General features: G+C 35.6%; 1 protein-coding gene across 5 annotated transcripts in view; it reads right to left on the bottom strand.

The window, feature by feature from the left end:
- Positions 1-27602, bottom strand: part of STRN3 (striatin 3) — a 59869-nt gene that overhangs the window by 19484 nt on the left and 12783 nt on the right. For 2 of the 5 annotated variants that reach the window (XM_053980172.1, XM_053980176.1), the window contains exons 2-8: positions 20218-20321; positions 14133-14206; positions 13418-13499; positions 12956-13135; positions 12355-12487; positions 11125-11266; positions 5718-5828 (exon numbers count right to left, since the gene is read on the bottom strand). In XM_053980172.1, coding sequence (XP_053836147.1) covers positions 5718-5828; positions 11125-11266; positions 12355-12487; positions 12956-13135; positions 13418-13499; positions 14133-14206; positions 20218-20321 — 826 coding nt within the window. The remainder of the gene's footprint in view (positions 1-5717; positions 5829-11124; positions 11267-12354; positions 12488-12955; positions 13136-13417; positions 13500-14132; positions 14207-20217; positions 20322-27602) is intronic. The other 3 variants (XM_053980174.1, XM_053980175.1, XM_053980173.1) reach the window with 2 other exon arrangements.

Raw genomic sequence — 27602 nt, 5'->3', positions numbered from 1 at the left:
TGCAACGAACAATTAACTTTCCCTGCTTTGAATGGTATTTAAATTGTACAAAGTGTTTGTTAAACACAGCAGCAAGAATGCTTCCACCACTGTATGAAATTGTAGATTTATATTATATTAGAATTATTATAAAAGCAAGCTTCTAGAAACAAAGCATTCTGAATTATATATACATTTAATTAATATGTAGACATCAGCAAACAAAAAAAGTATAATTTAAATTATCTTTGAATTACTAAATCCACTCCTGCTTTCACCTTCATAGTTTCCATGTCCAAAAGTCAAGCTTCAATTATAAAATGTATTTCAGTGAGAGAACCTCTTTAAAGAAAACAATCCATAATGATGAAAGACATAACCAAATTTCAACCAGTAAAACAGCTCTTCCTGGGACTGGAAGCAGGGTTTAGTAAAGGAAGCATTAGCAAGTTCTTATACTGAGGTGACATGTCTCACATTTATTAAAGAGGAAATTGAAACTAAACCAAAGCCTTTATTGCCAAAAAAAGTAAAATGTAAATACTATGACTACAAATGACTTATCAAACTCAGAACCATTTTTCAAAGTTAAACACTAAAATATACTTTCATAATGTATCTGATCATTTTAGATCTCACTGGTTCAAATCAATGTGTTCAAAAATAAGTGTCTAAGAATAACAAAATTCTCTAAAGATAATGGAGAATTCCCTGCAGAGAGGGATGACAACAAGTATTTCTTGAAGAATTATAGGAAGTTTACCCCACATACCCCTAAAACGATGCTATGTAACTATTCTCATTAATGTTTGCAAAACATTCTCATCTTGCCAAGTAATAAAATTCCCTACATTTCCGTTTTTTTCTGCTTTTGGTATTTTTTTCTTTCCTTCATAGAATACTCAGTATTCTAGCTAAATATATGAAGATTGCTACCCAGAAGCAATCTGAGAATAAAACTGGCTTCCAAAAGCTTTCCTCACAAAACAGATGACTTGAGCAGTTAAGTTTCATTTCACTCTCCTGTAGAAGAATGTCTAGAAACCTGTGACCCCAGCTGATGAAGTGAATGTAAAATAATAATGAGAAATCTCTTTTGAACCAGCACACTTTTGTTCTAACATGCACTACACTGAAAGGATTTCATTTCGAAAGTATAGTACTTAATATTGCAGCCAGCAGATGAGATGTCACATAAGAACAGTCACTCTTAAAAAGGACAGATCTCTACACCATATAGACTACAAAGCTTGTCTTCGTCTTTATTACAGTCGGCCATCAGCCAGGCACCTACGGTGACCAGGAGCAGATAGATTCTTGAAGATATTATAGAGCAATCAATATGACAGGATAAAAGTAATGACTGGGACCCTAAACTGTTTATTTTAACAAACCCTTTGCTTTCCACAAGAAAACACCACTTGTGTTCTCCATGTTGATATGCATGAACTGTTCAACACATTGATGCAAAATGCCATAAATGGCTTATAAACTCTTACTCTACCTGAACTGAAAGCATCTTCTCAAGGCGCTTTCATGCCAAACATATGAGCATGAGAAGTTTGTCTCAAAGCATACTCAGAAGAAACTACAAGTAACCCCTCTACTCTGCTACCTTTAAGCAGCCATTCATTTAGCTTGTCACTAATTAGGAGACTGATAGCCTTGCCTTTTAGTGTTTTTCAGTATGTTTGGGCACTTCTTGTCCTTCAGGCATAACCTCAGAGCAGTTCTCAATCATCATACAATACAGAGAGAAGTTTACAAAGGAACAGCTGCTGTTCCAAACAACTTATGTGCATTGCATGCTGAAAAATGTGTCAATATTTAGGACCGTACCACCACTACAGAAGACTGCACAAGTTTCTGCTTTCAAGTAAGTGCAAGTGTACCCTGATATAACTGTTTAAGTATTGTAAATGTTACAAGGAGATTTTTAAAGAAAAGAATGTGCAGTCTCTGCGTAAGCAACTATGATCAAGGCACAAAACAGGATGACCCTTTTACTCTCAAAAAAAAGCCAAGGACAAAAAAAATTGATAGACCTGGTATGAACAGAAGCAAAAGTTACAGTACCATCTCAGTGTACTGTCCTTCAGAAATCAAAAGTGAATATTAACTGAATATAAGTGATGATAAGTGAATATTAAGTGATGAAAAGTTTTAGTCTGAGAAGCCTTAAGCAGAGTTCTATTAGGTCCAAGATGTATTAGTCAAAGTCTGAATGCAACACAGAGATACTTGTATGTCAAGAACAGGTGATGGTAATGAAGATGGTAAAATTCAGTTCTCTTTTCAATCCTATCAACTATTAAACTATTTCCAGAAATCAAGGGTAGGAAAGTGAATGGGACAGATACTGTTTTGTAAGTACAGAACAATTAAACTGAAGGAAAAGAGAAGGTAAGTAAAAAAAAAAGGCATGAAAAGCTAAGGAAAAACAGTAAAAGTATCTTCCTTTCAACAGTGATTTTATACATATATATATACAAGATGTGAAAACTTTCAAACTGAGAACACATTATGCTGATCTAACAGAATGAAATGAGCTATGTAACAGCTCCACTCCTGCAAAGGTGACAGGCTGTGTCTGAAAAACAGTCATCCCCTGACTTACCTGCCAAAATTGATCTTATCAAATTTGGGCAAGAAAGAGGCCTTAAATTCAGCATATTACTGAAAAGAGAAGCCTGCTTTTGTAGAAATCAAACCTAACTCCTTACCTATGTATCACAGTAAGTCCTGGATATGTGTGGTTTGTTTCCCTGCTTCTGGGTTTTTTTAACAAAAGAACTCTTCAATAAACAGATTTTGCATTATTTTACAGCTGACATTAATAAAGGAAATTAAAGTTGTGAGGTGGTGGATTTTTGTTGTTGTTTTGGTGGGGTATTTTTAAAGATCCTTTCATAAACATCAGTATAACATGGTGACTACCTGGACACACACCCTCTTTCTCCCCAGCAAACTTAACAAAAACGTATGTGCTGACAGAAGATGAACTTAAGATATTTCACCCAAAAGGAAACATAGGGATCCTGACTAGAGAAGCATCCATATAGAATCAGATCTACTTCTGTTCACTTATTTATGCGTATGTGTGGAATGAAAGTTTCCATACCTGAGGCCAGGGCTGTGTCTGCCTGGTTATGTTACAGTGTAAATACAGATTATGGCAATTACAGATGCATATCCAACAAAAGAGCCCATCAGAATGTCTGTCTTATTATGCTGTCTTCAAAGTATTGCAAAAGACGACATTTAATGTACATTGATGTTTATGATGATATATACTACCATGCAGATAAGCTCTGATGGTACTCAAAACAAATTCTGATAGAAGTCAAAACAATGAAGAGTAAAGGAAGAGATATGTATTCAGGATGAAGACTCCAAATGATCAGACATGAGCAGCAGGAATAAAAAAGCCCTTCAACATTATTTTCAGCTTCAGAATGTTAAAAAGCTGAGAAAAAAAGTCTACAAAATCATATTTAAATAAATTCGCCCAACCTTGAATGCATACTTTTACTCTGTGTATGGAGTTCTCTCATCCAATTAACTCAGTGATGTAGAGGCTAATTTTTCATCAGAAGCTATCATGAATGTGACAAGCAAAGAATCTCACAAACCACCTTTTAAGACTATATGTGTTCAGGGTTTCCCAAAGGAGAATTCAAACTCAAAATGCTAAACAATGACTTATGTCGCTTCTCAGCACCGTCACACACAGTTGTCTCCTAAATACTGTCTTCTGTGAACCAAAGATTTCAAAATTCCTTTAGATGAAGAAAACTTTCTGTTACTTTGCAGTCACTGTGGTTCAAAATGTCTAAAATGTAAAGAATTTAGTAAGAAAATTTCATGTAAAGTAAGTCCATTTTGGTATTAAAAGTAAATTTCTAATCCTACCAAATATTTCATGCAAATTTGATACCATGTTAATGCTGATTTACATGTTAAATGCTGAAACACATTGGCATGCAGATGACTACTACAGGCTCTCAATAAAGCAAAGACTAAAAATCTTTGCTTTGTCAAAGCTTTTATGTTTATGTGTATGTACAAGTCATGCAAAAATGCTGAAAAAAAACCAACATGCACTAACTGACCAGTAACTGTTAAATTCAAATCTTAATAATTACAGAAGTCATCAGGAAGTGTTGCATTTTAATTATAATGTAATTTAGTTAGTGTATACCCATACAATTTTTCAAACTGAGGAAAAATTTATCTCCACAAATTGTTAAAAAATACTTCCAAAATAAAAGCACAGCAACCATGGGAGCTTCTCTAAAACAACATGGGATGCCATCCAGAGGGAACCTGACAGGGTCAAGAAGTGTGCCCACAGGAATCTCCTGAGCTTTAACAAGACCAGGTGCTGGTGCTGCACCTGGGTCAGGGCAACCCCCAGTACCAGCACAGGCTGGGGATGAACAGACCCAGAGCAGCCCTGCCCAGAAGGACTTGGGGGTGCTGCTGGCTGAGAGGCTGACATGACCCAGCCATGGGCACTCCCAGCCCAGAGAGCCAAACGTGTCCTGGGCTGCATCCAAAGCAGTGTGGGCAGCAGGGCCAGGGAGGGGATTCTGCCCCTCTGCTCTGCTCTGGTGAGAGCCCACCTGCAGTGCTGCATCAGCTCTGGGCTGCCAGCACAGGAAGGACATGGAGCTGTGAGTCCAGACATATAGAATGGATTTAAATTAACAGGGTAGGTTTAGATTGGCTATTAGGAAGAAATTCTTTACTGTAAGAGTAATGAAGTACTGGAACAGGAGTCCAGAGAAGTCGTAGGTGCTCCATTCCTGAAGTGTTCAAGGACAGCTTGGATGGGGCTCTGAGACACCTGGTCTGGTGGTTGTCTCCACCCATGGCAGGGGGGTTGGAACTAGATGATCTTTAATGTCCCTCCCAAGCCGAACCATTCTATCATGACAGATTTAATACCACTTTATGCACTAAGAACTTTGTAGTTATAGTTGATAACATAATTTCCAAAAGCATTTTTATCACGTAGTTCAACCCTGAATTTTGGTTTAAACTACATAGTTAAAATAGGTCAACTTGTCAGAAAACTCAGGGAGTAAAGGGATATCAAATAAAATGTTGGTAAATGCACAGAAAAGTAAAGAGCATTATAAAAAAATATTATCTCCTAAATAAAGCCACCAAAAAGTTCGTATTTACATTACAGGCATTTCCTAATTCTCTGTGCCTGGGGCTGTAAAAATAATTACAAGCCCATAAATAGCAACTGATTCAAGCTCATGTTAAAATTAAAAAAAAAACCCCAAAAGTAAATAAAAAACCCCACCCCACCACCCCCTGAAAAAGCCCAATAATCACCAGTCCCACAACAGTATCACAGTATTATACTTTAAGAAACAGATGAAGTTTTAATCTTTCAGAAAACTTCTTAAGAGTAGCAATGTCCTCAAAATGCAAGTTGTTCATTATTTTTACACTAACATTTCTATGCATTTAGTTTTCTTCACCTCTTTAACCCTGAATTTTTGTCTTTTCAACATTTCTCATTTATGAAATGGCTGTTAAAGGTTTTGACATATTCACATTCAGCAAGTAGAAAGTTAAAGTTGGTTGCCCCCATTACAGAAAATGATGCTTAATGGAAAAAAAAAAACAACAAACCAACAAACAGAACTCATGAGGAAAAATGTCTTCTATTTAAATAGGCAAAAAAGTGTTGCATTACAAGATTCAGAATCTGCACTTACTCTTTACCCCTTTCTTCCCCTTTCGTTCCTTCTTGTACTGTTCCTTCAGTTTACTTATTAGTCCCTGGTCTACATCCCAAACCTCAGCAGTTGGGGACAGGTCATCTTTGTCTACATGCAGCATATTATTAAAAGAAAACAAATCAGCAATTGGCAATGCAAGCTGTTGGTGATTTACTGTCATAGCTGTATAAGAGCATTAATAAAAGTTATTAATAAATCTTTATTTTAAAGGTGCAGTCTCCGTTTTAAGTTTATAAAAGACCAACTTTCATTTCATACAGTTTTCCAAGGCACTGTATATTATCAGTTACATATTTGAAAATCGTACATTAATTTGTTACCAAGGAGCAAACAAATTAAACTTCATAAGTAACTGCTGATGTTAGATACTTCAAAATACACAAAAAGTCATTGGTATTCAGAAACAATTACTGCATCTTTAGAAAGACAGTGTTAAGAAATTATTCAGCCAGTGTTGAATAAGCAAATAAAAGCATTCATGCTATATCTCTCATGAAAATGCAAGCTGAGGAAGTCAGTGCCAGTTTATTCATGAAGACCACCATGCATCCTTTCGCATTCATTCTACATGCACAAGAAAGAAATCTTGCTCCTACATATAACCAGAGAAACAAGTCTATAAATACAGTTTTTCACATAAAGATGAAGAAAAGTAATTTGCATAGGTGGACATCCCACTGCATTCCAGAAATTAAATCATAATTAGCAGAAATACAACATTCCACAGTAGTTTCGGAAGACATATATTTTTCTTTTTGACAAATATTGCAGAGTTAATTATTCTTTATGAAAAGTCAGATCTCCACTTTTCTAAACTATCCACCTCAATCATTTCCAGAAACTTAGAATTACTAAAAAGATAAACCTGTTTCTATGACAAGGCAAACATAACATTTGCAGAAGCACTTTGCTAGTAGACAACCAGGCAGCAACCAAACTTGGTTTGTGGGCCAGTTCAGCTTTATACTCACAAATGCTTCAGTCATAAAATCACAAGACTTAGTTCCTTAGTTCCCAACTTCCAATCATATTTACAATATGATTGTAGCCATTTTTGAAGTTATAACCATTATAATCATGAAAGTACACAAGAGGAGTCATACAGAGCAGAAACAAAGTAACATGCATTTAGAATAAAAACAATAGGAGTTATTCCAAGTACATATTTCATGACAAAACATGACAACGAATGAGCAGACAGATACCCTAGGATACTGATGCATCTACCATCATTCAATGACAATCTTGATCAAAGAGGTGGAATACAGAGATGACAAGGGCAGTGAAACATGAAATGGCAGCATAATGGCAGAGTCCCCTGAGCCCTGAGCTTGTCCACAAAGAACTCTGGCAATGAGAAGGGAACAATGACATCCTACACCAAACTACAGCTACATCTACCAAACTGCTAACACAAAGACCTTCATCTTTCTGATCACTGGGCCTAAGCATTGACAGAGAGGAAGAGTGATTACTCAGGAAACACAAGAAGCACAGAAAGATAAGTCAGAGAACATGCCCAATCAAAGAGGAAAAAAAATTAAAACCACTAAAACTCAATTAAAAGAAAATTCCATTAAAATCTAATTAAAACTAATTAATAAGATTCCAAAGCAGCATTAATAAAATGAAAATAATCAGCTAGGTTGCAACATTGCAGAGAAGGATTAGGGAATTAAACTCAATCAGAAGATGACCACATCGAACATCAATGTAATGCTATTCTAAATAATATCATTTTGGTACATTTTAAAAAGTGCAGTGCATTAAACCAGGACAGTGCAGAAAATGACAAAATTGAAGTAACATGTTCATTCTGTGTAGTACACTGGAAGTTTAGAAAATGTCTGTAGAGTGCAAAACAAATAGGGCATTGAATACCAAGACAAAGAATTTGAAGGATCTGGGCTCATTCAGTCAACAGAAAACAGGAAAAGCACAAGCCTGCAAACATAAATATTCAAAACCAACACTGTTGGCTGCAAAAATGTAGGCTGTAAATAGAAAACTAGATAAAATATCTGGCAGTATCTGGGTAGGCTATGAAATGAATTTCAAACAAGATTTTCAGGAAAACCCAGCAGTGTTTTTCTCTAGCATGCCTAGATATATTAGGCTATTTCAGAACAGAGCCATGTAACTAGAAGACCTCTGCAATTGCCCCCAAAGCTAACCTTCTTTGCCCTAAACTGATACAGGACAGCACAGAGGACCCAGGATGTCCACTGACCTGTATAACTGAGCAGAGAAATACTGGCTTTAAATTTTTCTATTTTTTAGAAGTTTTTTGAAGATGGCCCAAGCGACTGTGAATTTCAGTCACACACTGCCACCCAGAATTCTGGGCACAGTCATTCTCTGACTTATGGTCCATCTGTAAAGAGAACTTTTGTGTTTCATGGGGAAGAGAAATCCAGTGATGAACATATGAAACCATAAGCAGAATAAAGAGACTACATAATAAGTGACATCTGCAATATGTAGCACAATATATATTAATATGTATATATTGCTGTTTGCTTAAGCAAACTGAAGTTATCAATTCATTTTTTCTTGATACTACCACAAGGAACTTATATTTTTTTTAATCTAAAACTGTACTTTTTTTTTTTTTAGTATGTCACATCACTTTGACTCTTCATTTAACACTGCTTGCACTTACTCATCTTTCACTATTTTGAAGATAAGCTGTTCCTAAGTAAAACATGTTGCATGACAGGACACTTTAAATCACAATGTTTGGAATTAATTTAACACTCAAAGTATGTTAAGGCATTTACATAAAATAAAATGTGTCCATAAAAAGCCATAATACAGCAGAAAAGAAATGCAATCCAAACTTCAAAACACTCAGTGACAGGTTTGAAGAAGTCATCAACAGCAAAAATGTAACTATCAAATTTGGTGCTGAAATACTTTAGGATATTTAAAGTTGGACCTACAACTAATACTCTGCAATTAAGTACTGTAAATATTGCTAAAGCAAAACTAGGCAATATATTTAGAGCCTAAACATCAGATGTTTTCCAGATACAAAATAAAAGCATTATAGCCAATTAGGGAAGTAAATATTAACTTTTTTTTCCGAATGTTTAAATGTTTGTGAAGGTAAGAATTGATAGAAGGACGGTAATGACAGGAAAACAGAAACAGGAAGAAAGAAAGAAAAAACTATGAAAACAGAACACAGCAACTACTACATTATGAAGTAAAATTTGGATTTTAATGGAAATATTTAAGTTCACAATTGATGCAATTGTTTAGGAAGTAATAATACATATTCATTTAAATTAAGCTTCGCCTCAACATAAATAACTGGATGGACCTGGATATTTGAAGTAACAAGTTTCATAGAATTTAAAATAACATGACCGGATAAAATAAATTGGTTTAGGCTGTGCATTATTTTATTTTAGAAAGTATTTAAGTGGGACAGTATTTAAAATGTTATTTGTGATAGTTAACAAAGAAGTCTCGTCATATTTACACTGATCTTTAAAAAGTAACACAATCCCAAGATCTGATGGACTGTATCCTTAAATGCCCATTTAAGGAAAGAATACCTGTACTAAAATCAGTGACATACTGTGAAAAAAATATTGCTGCTACAGTTGTAGGCATGTCTTTGACTGATTTAAATAGTAAGTTACAAAATATACAAAAAACTTATGAAAGCTGTCTTCATACAGCAAAACTGAGAACATACTTTGAGAGATGAAACTAAGTTTATGTTTTGTTTCCTCCTTCCCATTTTCTTGTCTCAGATACAAGTTTTTTGGTAGCAATGGGATTGCTGCAGTTAAATCAGCTGTCACAAGTGTGTACAAACTCCTAAAATGCTCTGCCTCACTTTGTTATGGGTTCATTTAAAATGTTATAAAAAACATTCAAACAGCTCTATGAAAAGCATGGTGGATCAATTAGATTTTTAAAAGAGACCTTAAAATTTGGTAACTACTTGAGAAAATACCAGACATAGAACACACAGGAAAGTAATCCTTGGAAACAACAACTAGGAATTTCAATGGACAAGCTAGTTCAACACAGAAGGTTTAGGCAGTCTGCCATGGATAAATCTTTAACTGCATGAATTACAGTATCAAACTATCTTGCCTTTTATATACCGTAGTAAGACTGATACTAAAACCACAACTTTCCACATCACTATATATTTGAAGGGATGTTGTAATCAAAGTCAAAAACTCTTGCTTCAGGTGCTACTAGACATCTTTTACCAAGAGATCTGCCTGTGTGCCTAAATGAAAAGATCATCAAGAAACTGCTCAAATAACATCAACTTCAAAAGGGAACAGCAAGCAACTAAAATGATACTATGAATAGACATTTATTACCAAAACTAAAGGTAACAGCTTGTTCAACTTCATCTTCCAACTAGAAATAAGACTGAGTTTTAAAAATAAAGGTGACTAATCCTTTGATACTAGTTTTTAGGAAAGAATGGTTTCAAATCCTTGTTCCCTTCAAAATCAAGACTGTATTCTTTTCCTAGAAGATGGGCCATTACTTAATTTTTGTAAATCTTTATATTTTCTTTGCTCACTGGGATGTGTATTGAAGTATGACTTCGTTGTCACATAAAATGCTCAAATAACACGATCTAATGGCAGTTTGGGATTTACAATTTAAGACTTACAGTATGTAAGTACAAAATTGGTTGTATCACAGTTCAGAAATTAAGACAGTCAATTTCCCATTTAAAGGCAGATACCAATTACTTGGATCACTATTTTTTTTTTCCTATACAAATTTTCTCCTTTCAATCTCCTCTTTTGAAACATGTAGGTTGCAGAAATTACTGACTTAACATATTTTGTTTCACATCAAGTTACTAATAAAATGTTGGGCTATTAGAAATGGTTTTGGGTTTTTTTGTTTTGGTAATACAAGCCATATTAGCAACAATATCTAAAAATCTCAGAAAAAAAAAAGAACTTATTGTCCATTTTTCAAGTACACACAAGAATTAATTTAACTTAGGTACAAAAAGTTTGAAGGTCCTGATAAGAAACAAATACGAAAAAAAAAGAAAACTGTATTTAAAAGCAAATTTAATCCAGGTATAAAAACATTCAGAATCCTAGCCTTTCTTATCTAACAAAGAAAATATTCTCCTCTTAGTTTTGAAATCAGAAACAAAACCTGAAAGAAATGTAACTACAATTGTACTTGCGCCTACAACAACACATATACATATATATGTATCTGAAGGTTTCACCATACAATATATAATTTTCTAAGCATCAATGTTTTATCACCACATTCATCCACGCATCCACACCATTTTAGTAAGTATTACAAAACTTTTAAGAAGTATCATGAACAAGTTTTCATTTATTTTTAAATGCTTTTATTAGTGTCTTACCCCACTCTGTTCCATCTCCTGAACTTCGAGCTTCTCCAGCTCCCTCACCATCTTCAGCTGTCACTAAGAAGTCAAATTCTTTCAAAGCTTCTTCAGTATCAGGGTCATCTGTAAGGTCAGCAGCTAAACCTTCATTACCAATCTGCAAGAAGATAAATATTTTCCTGCATTTGAATCATAAACAGATTTTCTAGTCATTTAGGTTACACGATATATAGGCTATTCTCACTGAGTAATTTGTTGCAGGGGAAAATATTTTTCAATTTAAAATGCAGAAGAAGAAACTGTGATCTCAGTTAGCTTACCAAAACAAAAAAGAGAGCAGCGCAGTCTGCTGAACATTAGGAAATAAAAAGAACACTGACACTAGCTTTAGCAACAAAAATCGCATGCATCTCAGCCTTCACTTTTTTATTTAAGACAAGAATTAGAAAACTTTGTTGATCTTCTTGCCCTATCAATAGCTCTGCAGAGAGAGCTTACAAACTCTGCTTTCTACTGTTCCAGAAGACTTTCCTTCTTTTTGCTTTCCAGTTCAGTGTTAAGCATAAGCTTGGAATATAGAGCATTTTAAGAAAACTGTCTTTTTACTATTTCTAACCATACCTTCACCTTAAACAAACAAACCCTCTACTAAGGCATCAGTGAAAAGTTTTATTTTATTATTCAGTTCAAGAAATTTTCCATGTGAGGTTATTTGCAAAATGTTCTTTCTTTTGCAGAAAGAGACCATTTTTATAATTATAAATGATCCTTTTGCTTTCTATTAAAAAAAAAAACTTTGTCAAAAGTCAAAAAGTAAGTGTAAGATCTTCATATACACTTAGAGATTTACTTGATAATCTTTCTTATAGAAAAAAAGGGATTCAACTCAATGCTTGACTAATCTTTTTACCAGAAGTCCAAGGTACGGTGAAAACCCCTTCCTGACAAATCAGTTTGGAGATTTAATGCTTGCATCAAGCCAAGCTCATACTGCCAACTATTCAGGAAAATCCAATGCAACATTCAAATGTGCAAACAGCCTGGTTAGTTGTTTTGAAGTTTGCAATGTAATGTATTAAGTAAACCACCAAATCTAATAGTAATGCATCTGTGTATAATCTATTCAGATAACATAAGTGCAACAAATACTTTGACATTACATATTTCTATGATCTCCAGAGAAAAAAATTCCTTTTTTAAAGGGAATTTCAGATCTATTATAAAAAGAAAAAAAAAATCTTTTACTTTGTGCTTCTTATTTATCCGATGCTTTTCTTTTCCTTCTGCAATATCTTCTATCATGTCATTCTCCTCTTCTTCATCACTATCATCCGCGTTTTCTAAGAAATTGAATGTTTCAAGAACATCACCAGAATTCCTATATAAATAAAAACATTAAGAGAGAATCCATTTTACTTGCTGAAGAGATTTAGAAGCTTAACCAGATTAAACAAAATTGCTACCTGACAGCTTAAGAACTTAAAAACCTGCAAAACAAGAAATCGCTGAATGAAGAACTTTCTACATCTGCTTAAATCCTTATTACAAAAGCACCATTCAACAGACTCCTGCCTTAAAATAACAACTCCAAAGTGATTATATTACATAATTTAACATCAACACACAATCTTCCTGTATATCATGTTAGTATAACATACATGTATGTATGTAATAGGTGTGTATGTTCTTAAGCATAATCAATTTCAGTTAAGTTCATAATTGTTTGTGATCAGCTACACTCACAGGTGTTCACAGACTCTCCAGCCAGAAGTTCAGTGTAAACTGACCAGTACATATCAATGACTAAGCAAAACAAACTTCATGCATTTCTTATCTCTTCACTTACCTTTTGATTTCCTGTCCCTTTTGTTTCGACGAAGGAGATTCACCCCCATTCAGGATCTGTTCTAAGTTCTTTGTCTCTACTGAACCATTTGGTTCTGAATTGGAGAGCCCAAGCAAAGACCTTACCCGCTGGGAGCGTACATCCAATATTGTATCTGTATAACCTACTTCCTGAAGATACCTAGGTATGTTAAGAGAAGAAAGAAAGAGGAAAGGATATTTGATGAAAAACGAAACTTAGTATTCACTGTAAAAATGAATGCCACTGTTGTATCATTTAACAAAAAATAAGCTTCGCTATCCCTCTCACATGGAAAGCCTTACTCTGTACTGCTTAAAGCTCAGGACTCCGAGGTCCTGAAGAACAAATCACTATTTGCCCACCTCAATTACTCTGTTTCACAGAGCTCCTCAAACTGCAAGGAACAGTAAGAACACACCAATATCCAACAATGCTACTCACTGTCGCAGTAACTGTCTGCCTTGCTTCCAGGTCAATTGGCTATTCTGAGGTACTGCAGGAACCTCTGTATCTTTGGTATCTTCTGAAAGACACAGTGTCATAGTTAACATCTAACTTACACTGCTTTTAGACACAAACAAAAATTCCCATCAAGTCAGAAATATTCATAATGATCTCTAGTTTCAACTGGGTATAAATGTACCCAAAATGTGGTAGTTGTAAAACAGAAGGGGTGGGGGGGAAGAGAGAGGCCAGCATACAAATCTATAGAACACAATTTTAAGGCACACTATACAAATACAGGCCCAAAGACTTCCCAAAGACCAACATTTCAAAAGAAGTAAAATGCAATTCAACTTATTAAAGAGCCCAGCATTGTTAGGAGAAACGCTTTCTTCCATCTGCAATACTTTGAAGAGCAAAACTGGTATTACCAACTTGATATTTACAACTGCAAAATCAGATGCACTCCAGAAAAGCAGTTAGGATAGCCTATTTTTTTCTTCTTTGGAGTCTTTTCCTTGATTTAAGATAAAAACATTCAGAGCTTCTACAAAAAAAAGTCAATTAATTTTGATTTTCAGATTAAAAAATATTTACCCCATTTACCCCATAACTTCCCTAGATATATTCCCTGTAACAGACCTAAGAGGGGGGTGCAGAGAAGAAAGCTGCAATAAATTAAACAGACAAAAATTTATTGTTAAAAAGTTACCTGATTCAAAAGTTGGCATTTTCAAGTCACCTTGGTTCAATTCTGTGCCATATTTTAATTTATGATATTTTGCCCTGAAAAAGTGTACAGACGTTTATCAAATTAGTAGACAAGACTTTGATCAACTCAAAACATTCTACTGTTCCCATTTAAGGCAACCATACCAACATAGTACAATTAATCCAGCTAGAATTGTTGTGATAAATCTTGCATCAAACAATTATTTCTAGTCTTTCAAGAACACAGTTTTGAGATAGTATTTTGACAATTACTCACAATTATCAAGTAACTTACAGACAAGAGTTTAGTGTGTTCCCCAAGAACGTGGGGTTTTTCCTGTGTATCAGCTAATAAGAGAACCTTTCAAAAACCAGCAGGTTCAAGAACTTAGCAGAAATAATTTTCCCAGTTGTCATAGTTGTCATTTTACCACTGTCATAGGTAGCCAATCACATCACAACGAATGAACTTCTTACTTGGGGTTCTTGCCCATCCTATCATTTTCGATTTCCACTTCAATTTGTCTCCTGCTCTTGTCTTTGCTTAAGATATGTATCCCTCAGAAGAGCCATGTTAGAGTGGTTGTTTCTCCCATCACCTGTATTCTCTTCTGGATTTTCTCCTCCTCATTGACTGGAGGCTTAGCTTCCAATTTCTACTTAGTCCTCCTGTGCAAATGCGCCTCAGTCCTTTCCATCTTCTGATCTCTGATTCCGTAACCCTAATCTCTCCTTCTCCATCTGATATGCTAAGGCCTCAACAGCAGCCCTAGGCCTGAGTTGACTTACAAGATGAATCTTGAGCATGATGTGATTAATACCATCGAGGTTCTTGATTTTAAAATAGATGATCAAAATATTTATATTAGTTGTTCTTAATGCCAAACTGGCTGCTGTAGAGACATCTGTGTAACCTTGTGTAAGATATATTAAGAGATTCTCCCAACTAATGTCCCTAAAGGCTTGTTAGTAGGAGAAATCTTCCCAGCCTATATCCCTAGAGACTTGTTAGTGGAATATTTTAGGCAAAAAGCCTCCCAGCCATGGCCTGTGCTCTGCCCCTGGCTGGTTAGGAAGCGTGCCATCAGAACCAGATGTTTTCTGCACAACAGGCTAACAAGTCACTTGGACTTGTTGCATCAGGGCTGTAAAAGCTGGACCCCTTTTTGGACAAACCTGAGACCTCACCTATGAGTGGACACACACCACATAGGATTTTCCCAATTACTGGGAAGCCTTCTCCAGATCCTCACTGCAAAAGGACTGTGACTCTGGATGATGGTGAAGTATTTAGGCAATTGCTGATGCATCCTTCTCAATCACTATTCTTTCTCTCATATAGTAATGATTAGATATATTACCTTGCTTATTTTTGCTTGTTGCTAAAGCCAAATGAGTAATGTGCTTACTGTTTTATCAAATGTATCCCCTTACATCTGTGTTGCCTCAATATTAATAGTAAAACAAGACTGTTCTTTCCACTGGTGTGTGTCCAACCCACCACCCCCATCAACTGGCAAAACACCATCACTTTGTAAAATACTGGTCTTCGTGATACTATTTCCATGAAAGTATGCATAGCCTTCGAATATCCTCTACCCAAGTTACTTATCAAAATACCTTCAGCTTCCTTCCCAGGAATCTCAACTGAAATAACTATGCCTATATCCTGGAATTCTCAAACTTTATCATTGAACTTTCACAGTTTGACTTTTACCTCATAGATCCTTTGCAAAAATACTCAAAATCTCAAGGTACAGAGCTCTGGGTGTTCTGCAGTAGAGCCAAAGTGAAAAATATCCATAAAAATATTAGTAGCCATATTTTGAAGAACCCTCTAAGCAATACAGTTGTCTATCACTCAAAATGAAACATTTCACCACAGGTTTAAGAGTAACTGAACAACACTTAGCTCCCATCAATCATAAAAACTATTCTTGAATATGATACTTCTCAAGTAAAGACACATAATGGAACATGTGCTGGACAAAATCAAGGATTTCCAAAAACCTTCTCCAATGCCTGAGCCATTATTTAAAGTGTTTTCAAACTGAAAGTACAGTTTGGTACTCAAATGGTGCCTTATATATATTTGATGGCAAGGATTTTCTTCAAGATTACACAAATTTTTGCTAAAATTGCCATTAGGAAGTCTCATTAACAAACTGTCAGTAGATGGCACTGTTGACCCCTTTTAGTAAGATAAAATCCCTCATTTCATGACAATCACACTCTAACTGAAAAATTTTAACGCTCCTGAAGACTTTTTGTGACCTGAATCCGACTGCCAACTAAACAGAATCATATTTTTTAACTATTTATGAATATGCTCATAGCTCATTCCTGCACTAGTCAGACTGTCTAGCTCAGGTCCTCTGTTTAAACTGAGAGATAAAACTTTGTGCCACATTTTAATAAGGCAATGTTCCACCAAGCTTTTCAAATATGAGAAGTACAGTGAGAGACTGGAGAAAATGATTATTGGCTTAAGACAACTAAAGTGTTTCTGGTTAACTTGAAGTTGGATGGGCTAGAGTTTGCTAAGTCGACGCCTTGTGAAATGCTTTCTCTTGATTGAATGTCTGGTTTAAAATTTGTCCTTATCTTCTAAAGTTTGCTGTTCAGTCTCCTGAGAACTTTGTCACGTTTTCCCATGTACCTGCCTCAGGATATTAAAAAAACCTAAACCCCTTTAAGAAACTTGCCAAGCTAGACTGGGGATTTACAAGTATGTACTAAAATTTATATGCCCTATAAAGTACTGTCCATTTGGGGGGTAAAAAACCCCAAGCAACCCTTAACAACCAAAATGAAAATAATTCAAGTCAAATAAAGGTGACAAAATATTTTTTGTTCAATTCGTAAGTGAAGCCAATAAAGCACTATAATTGAAAAGGCAACCTAAACTTGTTCAATTTAGAGCTATGACATACTATTTAGGAGCAGTTGCTCCATTTTGGAGTTACTATTTCAAAACATTAATTAAAATTCTACTTTAATTGTTCATTAGCACAGATGATGATGGATCTGATCTAGGATTATACGAATGACTAGCCACTATAAATAAGAGAAAATACTGCTGCATGCAATGAGACCAGTTGTCTTTCACATCACAACTTCAATTTCACAGCAAACATTAATCTTATTAAATTCCAATCAACTATATATTCACACATCTATTCCTTTCCCTGTTGGAGCCATTACTAAATACCTTAAAAAACTAACAAGCTACAATGTCATTGACAAGTCAGTGACAATACTCCTCCACACCACAGAGTAACTAAATTCTATAAGGGGCAATGTTTCAATCTTTGGAGTATTGACTTATCTAAGCCTAGGTTTCCATGAGTAAAAACAACACCCTAACTTGATTTAACTGCTTCCTGCTATTTAACTGTTGAATCACACCACTCAGTTGCAAGGGTGTAAGTTAGCTCCAGTCCAAAGCCACGAAGCCAAAATAGAGCCACAGCTTTATGATTTCAGCAAGTCTCATTAAAGACTATGGTAACACAGCTCAGAGTAGCTCAGAGCACACAACAGAAAACATCTGGCTGGGTCTGCAAAGCACCATAAAAGAACACACACTAGATACAAAGAAACCCCATGCACATAACTGCATAGGATCTAATTTTATTACTAAAAAATTATCAACTATCAAAGCATTTAAGAACACTAAAATAATAAAGTTGTACTTGTCTAAAACAGTATTATACATACTTAAGAGACAAATACTAGAAATATCAAACTACTTTGTAACAACTACTGCATTTTATTTAATGCACACATTGATATTCTGCTTCATAACATTTTTCTGAGAAATCACAACAGTTGTCTGAATTACTTTGTTCCTGACTCCTTCTAATTGGTATTTCACTGCATGAAAGTTTTTGATGGCATCAGGGAGTCAGCAACAAGAAAAGAAGAAAAAGGGTGGGAGGAATCAGGTGCAACACTGAAATTTGCTGTCAACAATCTTCAAGTCTGAAATTCTCAGAATTTATTTTGCTTTGGAGCTGGTGTATTTTCATTAGTTGTGATTCTTCATTCAGGGGAGCAATGACAAAAAAATAAATTCTATTATTCTGAATACCGAGTGCAACAAGCAAGAAACTAACATAATATAATTTTTGGATGATTTACAGGTAAATCAGTACCTGCTTGCTTTGAATTACTCAGTGCATCATGGTTTCACAGTTAGATCCCCTCAAACTACTGAGCATTTGTAGCTTCCTCGTTGCCTCCCACACACTCACCAGTCAACTCAAGTTTCAATTCCCACTTCTAAGCAATCTTCAGGAGAATTATGGCTGGAACTTAAGCCGGGATCTTCCTCTTGAAAACTACTGCAGAGTGTTGGATTGTACCCACTAGCCACAAGAACTAAAGCAAACAGTATGTTCCTGCTGTTATTCTTCTGGTGTACATGTTTACAAGTTTCTTAGCCATCAGATGAATTTTAGAATTTCATGGGAAGACTATAAAGGCAGCTTCATTTCAGGAAAGGAATGCGGTTTCACCAGTGCCATTCAACTTCAAATTATGCATCCTGTTATAGGATACCTTCACCTTGCAGGTGAAATTAAGCACCTCTGATTTATCTCAATAAGCAGGCAATTCTCACTGCTTTATGGTGTACATTTGCAAAAAGTCCCTATGCAGCACACAGTTCATTACTGCCAAAATAAGCAAACCCTTTTCCTTCAACTTCAGAAAGTTACTTACCTGCAAGACACTTGCATCTGCCATAATAGCATATTATTTCTTTGATACAGTCAGTGTTCTTTACACCCCAAGACCCTGCATACCTTTCATCTGCCTTTAACCCAGAGTGACTTGTACCTTACCTGTAGATATCCATATGACAATGCAACTTTGAGCCATACACTGGCTGGAAACTTTGAGTTACTTTCCATTAAAAGGACAGGGCTGAATGAAGTAATGGATCCTTTCTGCCTATTACTTCACTAGAAAATATATCATGTGTTGATATGGCCTTCTGCATGAACATACAATGTTTTCTGAAGCACCTCTATACTGGACACTCCACACAGTAGAACGAAGCCATCTCACCAAAACGTCTCATCAAAACATGTTTTAATATAAAAACAACTGAAACTTATTTCTGTACTAGTCCCTTACTCATAACAGTGATCCAAAATGTAAAATATATTTAGACATACTTATGCTTGGACAATTAACTTAAAAATATCTAGGTGAAACCTCACCATATTTTGCTACAAAATCTTAAGTTTACTCTGGCAGAAATTTTCCAAAATCAAAATACAAAAATAAAGCCTAGGTATTCTGTTGCCTGATTGTCAAGATGTTTCACCATTGGACTCAGATACTTTTTAGAGGCAAGATAAAATTAAAAATATGAACTGAGTCCTCTATTGAAAGTATAGGCACATGACAGGATAATTTCCCAAGTGATTTTACAAAATTAACTACCAATTTTGGTTAAATTAAATAATCAGGCAACAAAAGAAGGTAGGTTTGAAGGACATTAGCCTGTACAGACTGAATGGAATTTTAATTTTTTTAAGCAGGAAATTAATGCTATAGAAAACACACCTAATGAGCTAAATATGCAAGCATCTACCATATGAAAAAAAAACCCAAATGAAAAAAACTATTTTTAAACAATTTTGTTCCTTCACAAAACATAGTTTTCATCATGCAACATATACAACATAGTTGAAAAAGACCAAGAGAGCAGTATTTTTCATCTTTTCCAATTTAATACAACTGAAGCACAGATAAAGGTATAGTAATAAGGTATGAACCCTTTGGGTATGTTCACTCTTACTCAGTACACCATAACTTGAACCCAGAAAAGAGAAACTGTCCTGTTTGTCTATTTAAGACACAAGTCCAAACATTTTGAAGATTATGCAACTTTTTATTATAGAAGACACTAAAGTTTGTTCGAAAACACAAGGTGAAGACAACCAACCTTAAAGATAGTTTACATAAAGTAAATCAGAATCATCTAATAAGGCATTTCACTTAATGTAAGGGAATTCATCTTAGTCTATTAAGTTTTTCAGGTCAGAAAAAAACTAAACAATTTGTATACCTACCTTTCTTGTTTTAATGCATATTCTAACATTTTTATTCTTCTCACTAAATCTTTCTTCAAATTTTCTTGGCCCTTTCTTTCCCCTTGTAAAAACGCTATCCGAGCCTGAAAACACACACAAAAAAAGCAAAAACATATTTTATTCCTTTTTGTACCCAAAATAAAGCAGCAAAGTCTGTCACAGAAGGAAGAAAAGAAGGAAGAAAGAAAAAGAAAAAAAACTGAGTTGTATTCATTATTTCAGCAAGTCAATAACAACAAAGTATTTATACCCTAGACTGAGTATTATTTTCTGTTCAAGATGAACAGGTATTAAACTCTGTGTAGTAACTCTACAAGGCACAAATGGCAATCGTATGAAACATTTTGATATATGCACACACTTGTATCCTTACAGCATTATTATCATAAGTTCTATTATACATTTTCTTCCAAATCAAAAGCCATATTACATTACGTACACTGCAACTAGGAATTCACCTTTTAACGCCACCACACTGAACAGATTAAAAAATGATTGCATAAATTCAAATACAGAATTTACAAATCCATTATAAAGGAAACAACTATTTTATGGATTCACATTTTATTTAGTACTGAAAACAGCTTTATTTTGAACTATCAGGGGACAATTGGGTTTAGTGTGCTGCTCTATATGAAGAAAAAAAAAAGATTTTTTTTTTTTAAAGCATCAGTCATACTACCCACCTAATTTAAAAAGAAACAAGGAAAATTCCTATTTGCCTGCTATCCTAGTAGAAGATAATAAATTCAGCACAATATATAAGCCATCTCAATTAGCACAAAAAATTAAGAGTTAAAAAATAAACATAGTAAGTCTGTAGAGGAAAAAAGTAGTCTTTCACTACAAAGTGAAAGGACTTGTGCTTTGATTTTTGCAAGCCAAAATCTTAGGGAAGACAAGGGAATTAGCAGGTGGGAATACAAAATTTAAACAGTTAATGGCATTAGTGGATTGGCCGTCATTACAGAAACATCCTTACAAACTCATTTGTCCTCTCTGTGACTTTAAATTGACTGAAGTCATTGAATAGCTAATTCAGTACTAGATTCAATATAAAATTTCTTGGGAAAGGAATTTAGAATAAGGAAAGTAAAGGAGAGACCACATTGCTCTACTGAGCTCAAGAACACCACCACCATTTCATTAGAAAAGGAGGCACGGGGACGAGGGAGGAAGTGCTATAATCGGCACCCAATCTATCCGTGAAGATTTTTCTAAAGGGCGTGGTTGCACCTTTTCATTACTCAGTGGTTACAGCCTGAAACAGTCTAACCACGGTGATTGCACGGATGCATTCTTGCACGGCTCCTTTCTTGAGCCCAAGTGATAGCACCCTCTAAGACTTCACACATCAACCCTGATTTTAGCCACTCTGGCCTTGTGCTCTATGGTGAACCAAATTAAAATATGTTTCTTTACCTCACATAAGCTAACGGTTGATTTAATCAATTAAAATCCTAGTGAGAAGAAGGCAGTTATGAGTATTTCAGTTAAAAGTCTGTCATGAAAGCACTCAACTAACCACTGGCACTTGGTGAGAAACAGTAAGGAACCAAAGCACATTGCAAGAGAGGGACTGGGGAAGAAACAACACCAACCGGACACCAAAAAACCCCAAACATACTCAAACGGACTGTACTGATTGCACAGATATGTAAAGATAAAAGGTAGAGAACACGGTCCAGAATCAGCAAACCCAACAAACACAACTATACTCAACTGCAACTATGCTAGATTCTAAAAAACACTCCAAAAATTAATCAAATAGAAAGTCAACAGCCTTCTACAGAAAACTACAATTACATGTAATTTCAACTCCTCTAGTACCTAGGGCAGCAACTGACCAATTTCACAAGCCTAACATACTGTCCCAATTTTCATTAGTCAATGCACAGCTGTTCCACAGCACATATAAAAGAGTTACAAATGTGGGGGTTTTTTTTTAAATGTTACCTGCAAATATGCACAACAGCATACTAGAAACACCTGGCAGTTTACTGGCTGCCCACAGGCCCCATCTACAAAAATAAACTCAGAACTACTCTAGTAGTTATCTAATGAGGGTTATGAAAGCTCCTATGCCCTTTCACTTGAATGCAGCTCTCAACGCTTTCCAAAATTAAGGTCTTCTGTAAGTGATGGGCTTCTCCCCTTTACTTTTCTTCCATTGGCCAGCACCCTTTTGTAAGTGACAAATCTTAGCTGCAACTGTTGACCCTTATTTCACCCTCAGAGAGGAAAATAATGTAATTGTAACCTACACAGAGGGAGGCATCTGCTTCCTAAATGCTCACAGCCAAACATTTTCATGATGGAAATGCTTCTGGAGTACTTAGCCACACAGAATCAAGCCTCCATACTTGAAAGTATTGCCTAGACCTCATACTTTTCAACAAACAGCTTAATGAGCTACATGATCTTGAGACTATACTACAGAATAACAGTATGAAAATAAAATCTAAAAAAAAAAAAAAAATCCCAAAATTTTGCTTTACAAAAAGAGCCCAAAACCCTCTTTTCTATAAAACAGTATTTATAACAATCTTTACAGAGTCCAATAGGTTGAACAGAAAGGTTACCACAGAAGAATGCACTTTGCAGATCACGCTCTGACATTTTTGTCTATATTATCAGACTTCTTTTATCAGAATTGCTTTCTGTAATTGTTTGTATACATGTTTGACTGATTTTGGGATTTATTACTTTTTCTCATTGTAACCATCACATGGCTAAAACATAGCAGAAGTTAGCCATGCAGAAGTTAAGAGCTCACTCTTTAGAAACGCAGAAAATCAATTTAGACTTGAGGAATACTCAGTCATCAAGACCTTCAATACAAAACTGTTGCCACACGCCGTCGGGGGCGTGCTGGGCGGCAAAAGCAGGGGCACGACCGTCCCCCTGCAAGCTCTGCAATTCCCAGTAATCGCTGGTCCGGCACAGGGACAGATAATGATGACGCAGGTCTTTGGGGTAAAGGCTGGATGAGTTTATTAGGTGGACAAAACTAAAACCAAAGACCAAGCTGGGGGGTGAACAGAAGTTTTTACGCAGTAACTCAGGAGGAGGGGTGTAGGAACATTAACCAATGAGGGTAAAACTGGGGAGTGGTCTAAGGTGGGACTAAACTATTATAAACCTATCAGGGGAAACAGGGGAGTAGAATAACACAAAGTAACAAATAGGGTGTCGAGTATAACAAAATACACAGGGAACACTCTGGAAAGAGGGGTTGGGACAAGGAGGATTGGCAGGGAGAGTTCTGGAAGAGGGGGCAGGGATGGGGAGGATTGACAACTTGGAAGGGAGGAGGTTAGGGATGGGCTTGGGAAGATTGACAACTGGGGAGAGGAGGGATTGGGGAAGGGAACAGAGGACAAACACAAATTTAACACAAAAACACACCACCACACAAAACCAAGAATCAGTTTGCCAAAAATCTGCTCTAGAATTAATCAGCTTACTTCCTTCAGTCTTCCTTCTGAACTGAGGAAGGACAAGTGTCAAACCTGATACACTGCATGACAATGAGCCCTATGAATTAACACACCTCCTTTTTTGAAAAGCAGTAAATCTCAGGGTCGATAAAAGCACAAAGTAAACAAATTTCCCTCAGGGGTGATGAATTTAGGTTCTATACACAAAGACAAATGCTCAAAAAATTGTATCTACATAACACAACTTTCACAATCCTTACATACTCATTTCCTTTGAAACAGCTCTCAGGAGAGATAGATTTGATACTATTTGTAAATATACTGATGACTTAAGACTGTGTAGCACAAAAACTGGGAAACAAAATGGCACACAACAATTTTGTACTCACCTTTCCACCCCATACTCCACCCTCTCCAATTACAACAGAATTCCTTCCACTGCCTTAAACTGATTTGCAAGTCCCCAGGTTGATACCAAGAGGAGCAATCCTCCTCCTCCTATTTCTGTTCCTTCTACTGTGCTGACTTAGCTGCTTGTGTTGACACACATGAAGTCTACTGAGAAACTCATTCTGTTGATTTTTTACTTGGTTCTGACTCACAGCAGTTTCCTAATCCTACTCTGTCTGTAAATCTACGGGAGTAACTCAGGCTGGCACAAGGGGTGCAAACAGGATACTAAAGTAACAACCCCTTTCAGTGACAACATTGTCTCAGTTCAGCCTAAACTGACCATGACATCATAACCTGCATATCTGGGGCTGAAGGGTTTAAAAAACATGAGCAGACAAAGAAAGTCAAATACAAGTCTTAACTCTTCTGAATTGAAAATTCAATCAAAATGCATTTTTAAAAATGTATTACTAAGAACACTTCTTAAGGGGGAGAAAGCCACATTCTTTTATAAAGCATGTAATAGTTCTGTAAGTAAAAATATGGCCACTCACAGCTTACAAAAATCCAGCTGGATTTAGTTGTGCACAGATTCTGTTAGAACAGTTTTCAATCCGGGTAAGGACTGTATTTCCAATTCTTCAAAGCTAAACCAAGGCTTTAATTTTCAGGGCAGGTTCCTTCTCTTCGACCAGCCTGCAGATTTTTGTATTTTCAGTATTTTCACAAAGCCCTGAGATCTACTGTGCTTCTACAAAATTGACATTTAAACAGCTCTGGGCTCCCTTTACACCTTGGCCCTCAGCTGCACGTTAAGAGTACCACCACACCAACTTGCTCAGCTTTATTATGAAAGTGAATTCAGGGAGCTTTGAGAAGTAGTTAGAGTGACACATACTTTGTATTTGTGCAAGGATGCATTAAATAATGCCTGAAACTAGGCAAGATAGAATTCAATGTTAAAAAGAATTACTGAATAGCTACTTGAACAGTATGGATCCCAGGACAAAGAATTGTCTGGGGTTAAAAAACTACAAAATGCACAAAAAGGAACAAATAAAAATTCTAACATGTAATATTCTACACTTTGTAAAGTTAGTATTGTTTTAACAGCATGTTGCATTTAAGACATACATGCATTTCATAGTTGAAAGGGGTTTCATCTTTTAAATAGGAAGTCTGACCACACTCAAAACGGTCAACAGTCTTTCACCAAAACTATAAGACCTCAAACAAGAAACTTTCCCTTAAATTATAGGAATAATTAAAATCACATTTCACTGATACTCCACATCCCTAGTATGCAATTATACTGTTTGATGAAAGTGTAACAGAAGACTTAAAGTAGTTTACTAAATTATTTACACATAACTTGAAATTATTAAAAATATTTTATACCATTTGGAAACTCATATATCAAAATTTAAAGGAAAGGATTTCTGGGAAGAAAATTAGGATTTCCCCCCCCCCCCCCTTATTTTGAAAGAAACTCCTGGAATTCTTCCCTACACTTCATACAGCACCAACCATGGCAGCATTCACATTAAAATTGCACTTTATTGTTTAAACTGCCCAGAAAAGTCTGACAAACTTCACGTTGATTAAACGTATTTCTCTAAGCCGTTGAGAAAAAAGAGGGAAGTTATTACAGCATTTTGAGAAGGTAAAATTGCATACATAACCTAAAGGTTATATAGTAGTTAGGAGATCCAGATAGGATTTGATAGTCTTATTTTATTAATGAATTCTGACATGCAGTATTTAAAATACTTGTTCAGCATCTCAAACCTAGTGAAACATATTAAAGGGAAAAAGAAGCATGAAAGAAACCTGGATGGTAAAGCATTGAAGACTGATTAAGAGCCTCCTCCTCAACTGTTGAAATACTAACACTTTCCCGTACAATTCAAACAATCAAATTCTAATGAGTTTACCAATACAGGACCTCACTCAGAAAATACTTACTTTCCATTTCAGTTCTAAACATTGTTAATTCTTAGTCTCTATAAATTTATTTTGAAAAAATTCAACTGTATGTGAAGTAATGCCAGCTATGCACTGCTTGTGTCTTGTTTTTCTAAAGTTCATTCAGACTTCTAGGAGGACGGTAGGAAAGGCCTGCAGTAATTCTGAAGGAAGTGCAATACACTGAAACTACTCAGTGCACACATTAAGTGTATGCTTATCCTCGCAGGGCATGTCACAAACCTCAAAACAACAGGAACATTTTATCACACAATAATACTCATCTAATCTTGATTTTTAGGTGTTTATTATGCTGAAAGTGAAATAGAACAGTTTTGGAAAACTAAAAAATACGGGGAGGTGGAAGATTTGACTCCTAACAGTCATTTAAGAGTGAACACATCTGTGCAGCAACCAAAGTTCCAGTTCCCATTCACTAAAGGGAAACTGAATGTAAGAGAAGCCTTCACCTTCAGTTTTCAACAAACACAGTTTGAAACTTCAGTTCCTTCAGAACAACTAAAAGCATGTGTTTTAGTGTATTTTTACAGATCTGATTATGTTTATATATTTATTGTGAATGCAATTAATCCTTAATCTGTCAACTGAGGACTAAAAGAAGATAACTTGACTACTATAAATAAATAAATATATATATATAAATCTTTATTTTGTAAATTAAAGAACTCTACTAAGTTGTACAGTACAATAGATGTCACTGGTAACATCAGGATCATATGTGTTTCGAAGACATACTACTTTTAAAGACCCTGTAGAATAAAAAAATAACTGGAAGACAAAAAAAATAGAAACAACACCTCATATATTAACAGAAGATCTTAGCTTCATAAAATAAGCTCAGGTTAAAGATGTGGAAAAAAATATTTTAACAACTAGTTAATACCAGTGTACATTTGATCAACATTTGCAAACAAAGAAGCTAATTTTCTGCACAACCTTATGAACAGTTAAGTTAAATATGGGGATAGTGAACTACTAAGAGCAGCAAAGCTGTTTCCCGAAGGTTACATTTTTACAGATCTCTTCCATTTGAGCTGATGATCATTTCTCGCTCCCCAATTTATACTTTTTTCAAAGACTCAAGTGATCAGTTTCTGATAGCTTGTTAAAAGCAAATCCTAACAACTAGAAAAGTGACATACTGGAGCAACCTTTGGACAAGAGCAGCAGAAACGAGAAACCCAGCTAGCTCTAAGGAGGTTAATGACATAGCTGACATACAAGAGGATTTACTCGTCCCTAAGTCCCCATCAGTCCTGCAGTGAGTATGGGAAAGAGCAGGCTTGCAAAACTTTCTCCTGTCCTTAACCTGTTCTTCCTCTTTCCAACTCTCACCACATTGGTCCCATTCAAAGGTTTGCCTCTTCACTACAGGGCCAGCACTGTCAAATTTAATCAGCTTCTTCGACCAACTTGGAGAAAATCCAACCATAAATTCCATCCTCTTCTGAGTTAGGGTCAAACTTCTAAGTTACGACATTCAGTGTATGACTGCCTTCCTTCTGTCACTCTTCCTGAGAATTTTTTCACTGAATAATTTTTTTC

Source organism: Vidua macroura, chromosome 6, assembly GCF_024509145.1.
Source record: "Vidua macroura isolate BioBank_ID:100142 chromosome 6, ASM2450914v1, whole genome shotgun sequence".
Taxonomy (NCBI): Eukaryota; Metazoa; Chordata; class Aves; order Passeriformes; family Viduidae; genus Vidua; species Vidua macroura.
Note: the sequence above shows the minus strand (reverse complement) of the source record. Positions and strands in the feature narration are given on the sequence as shown.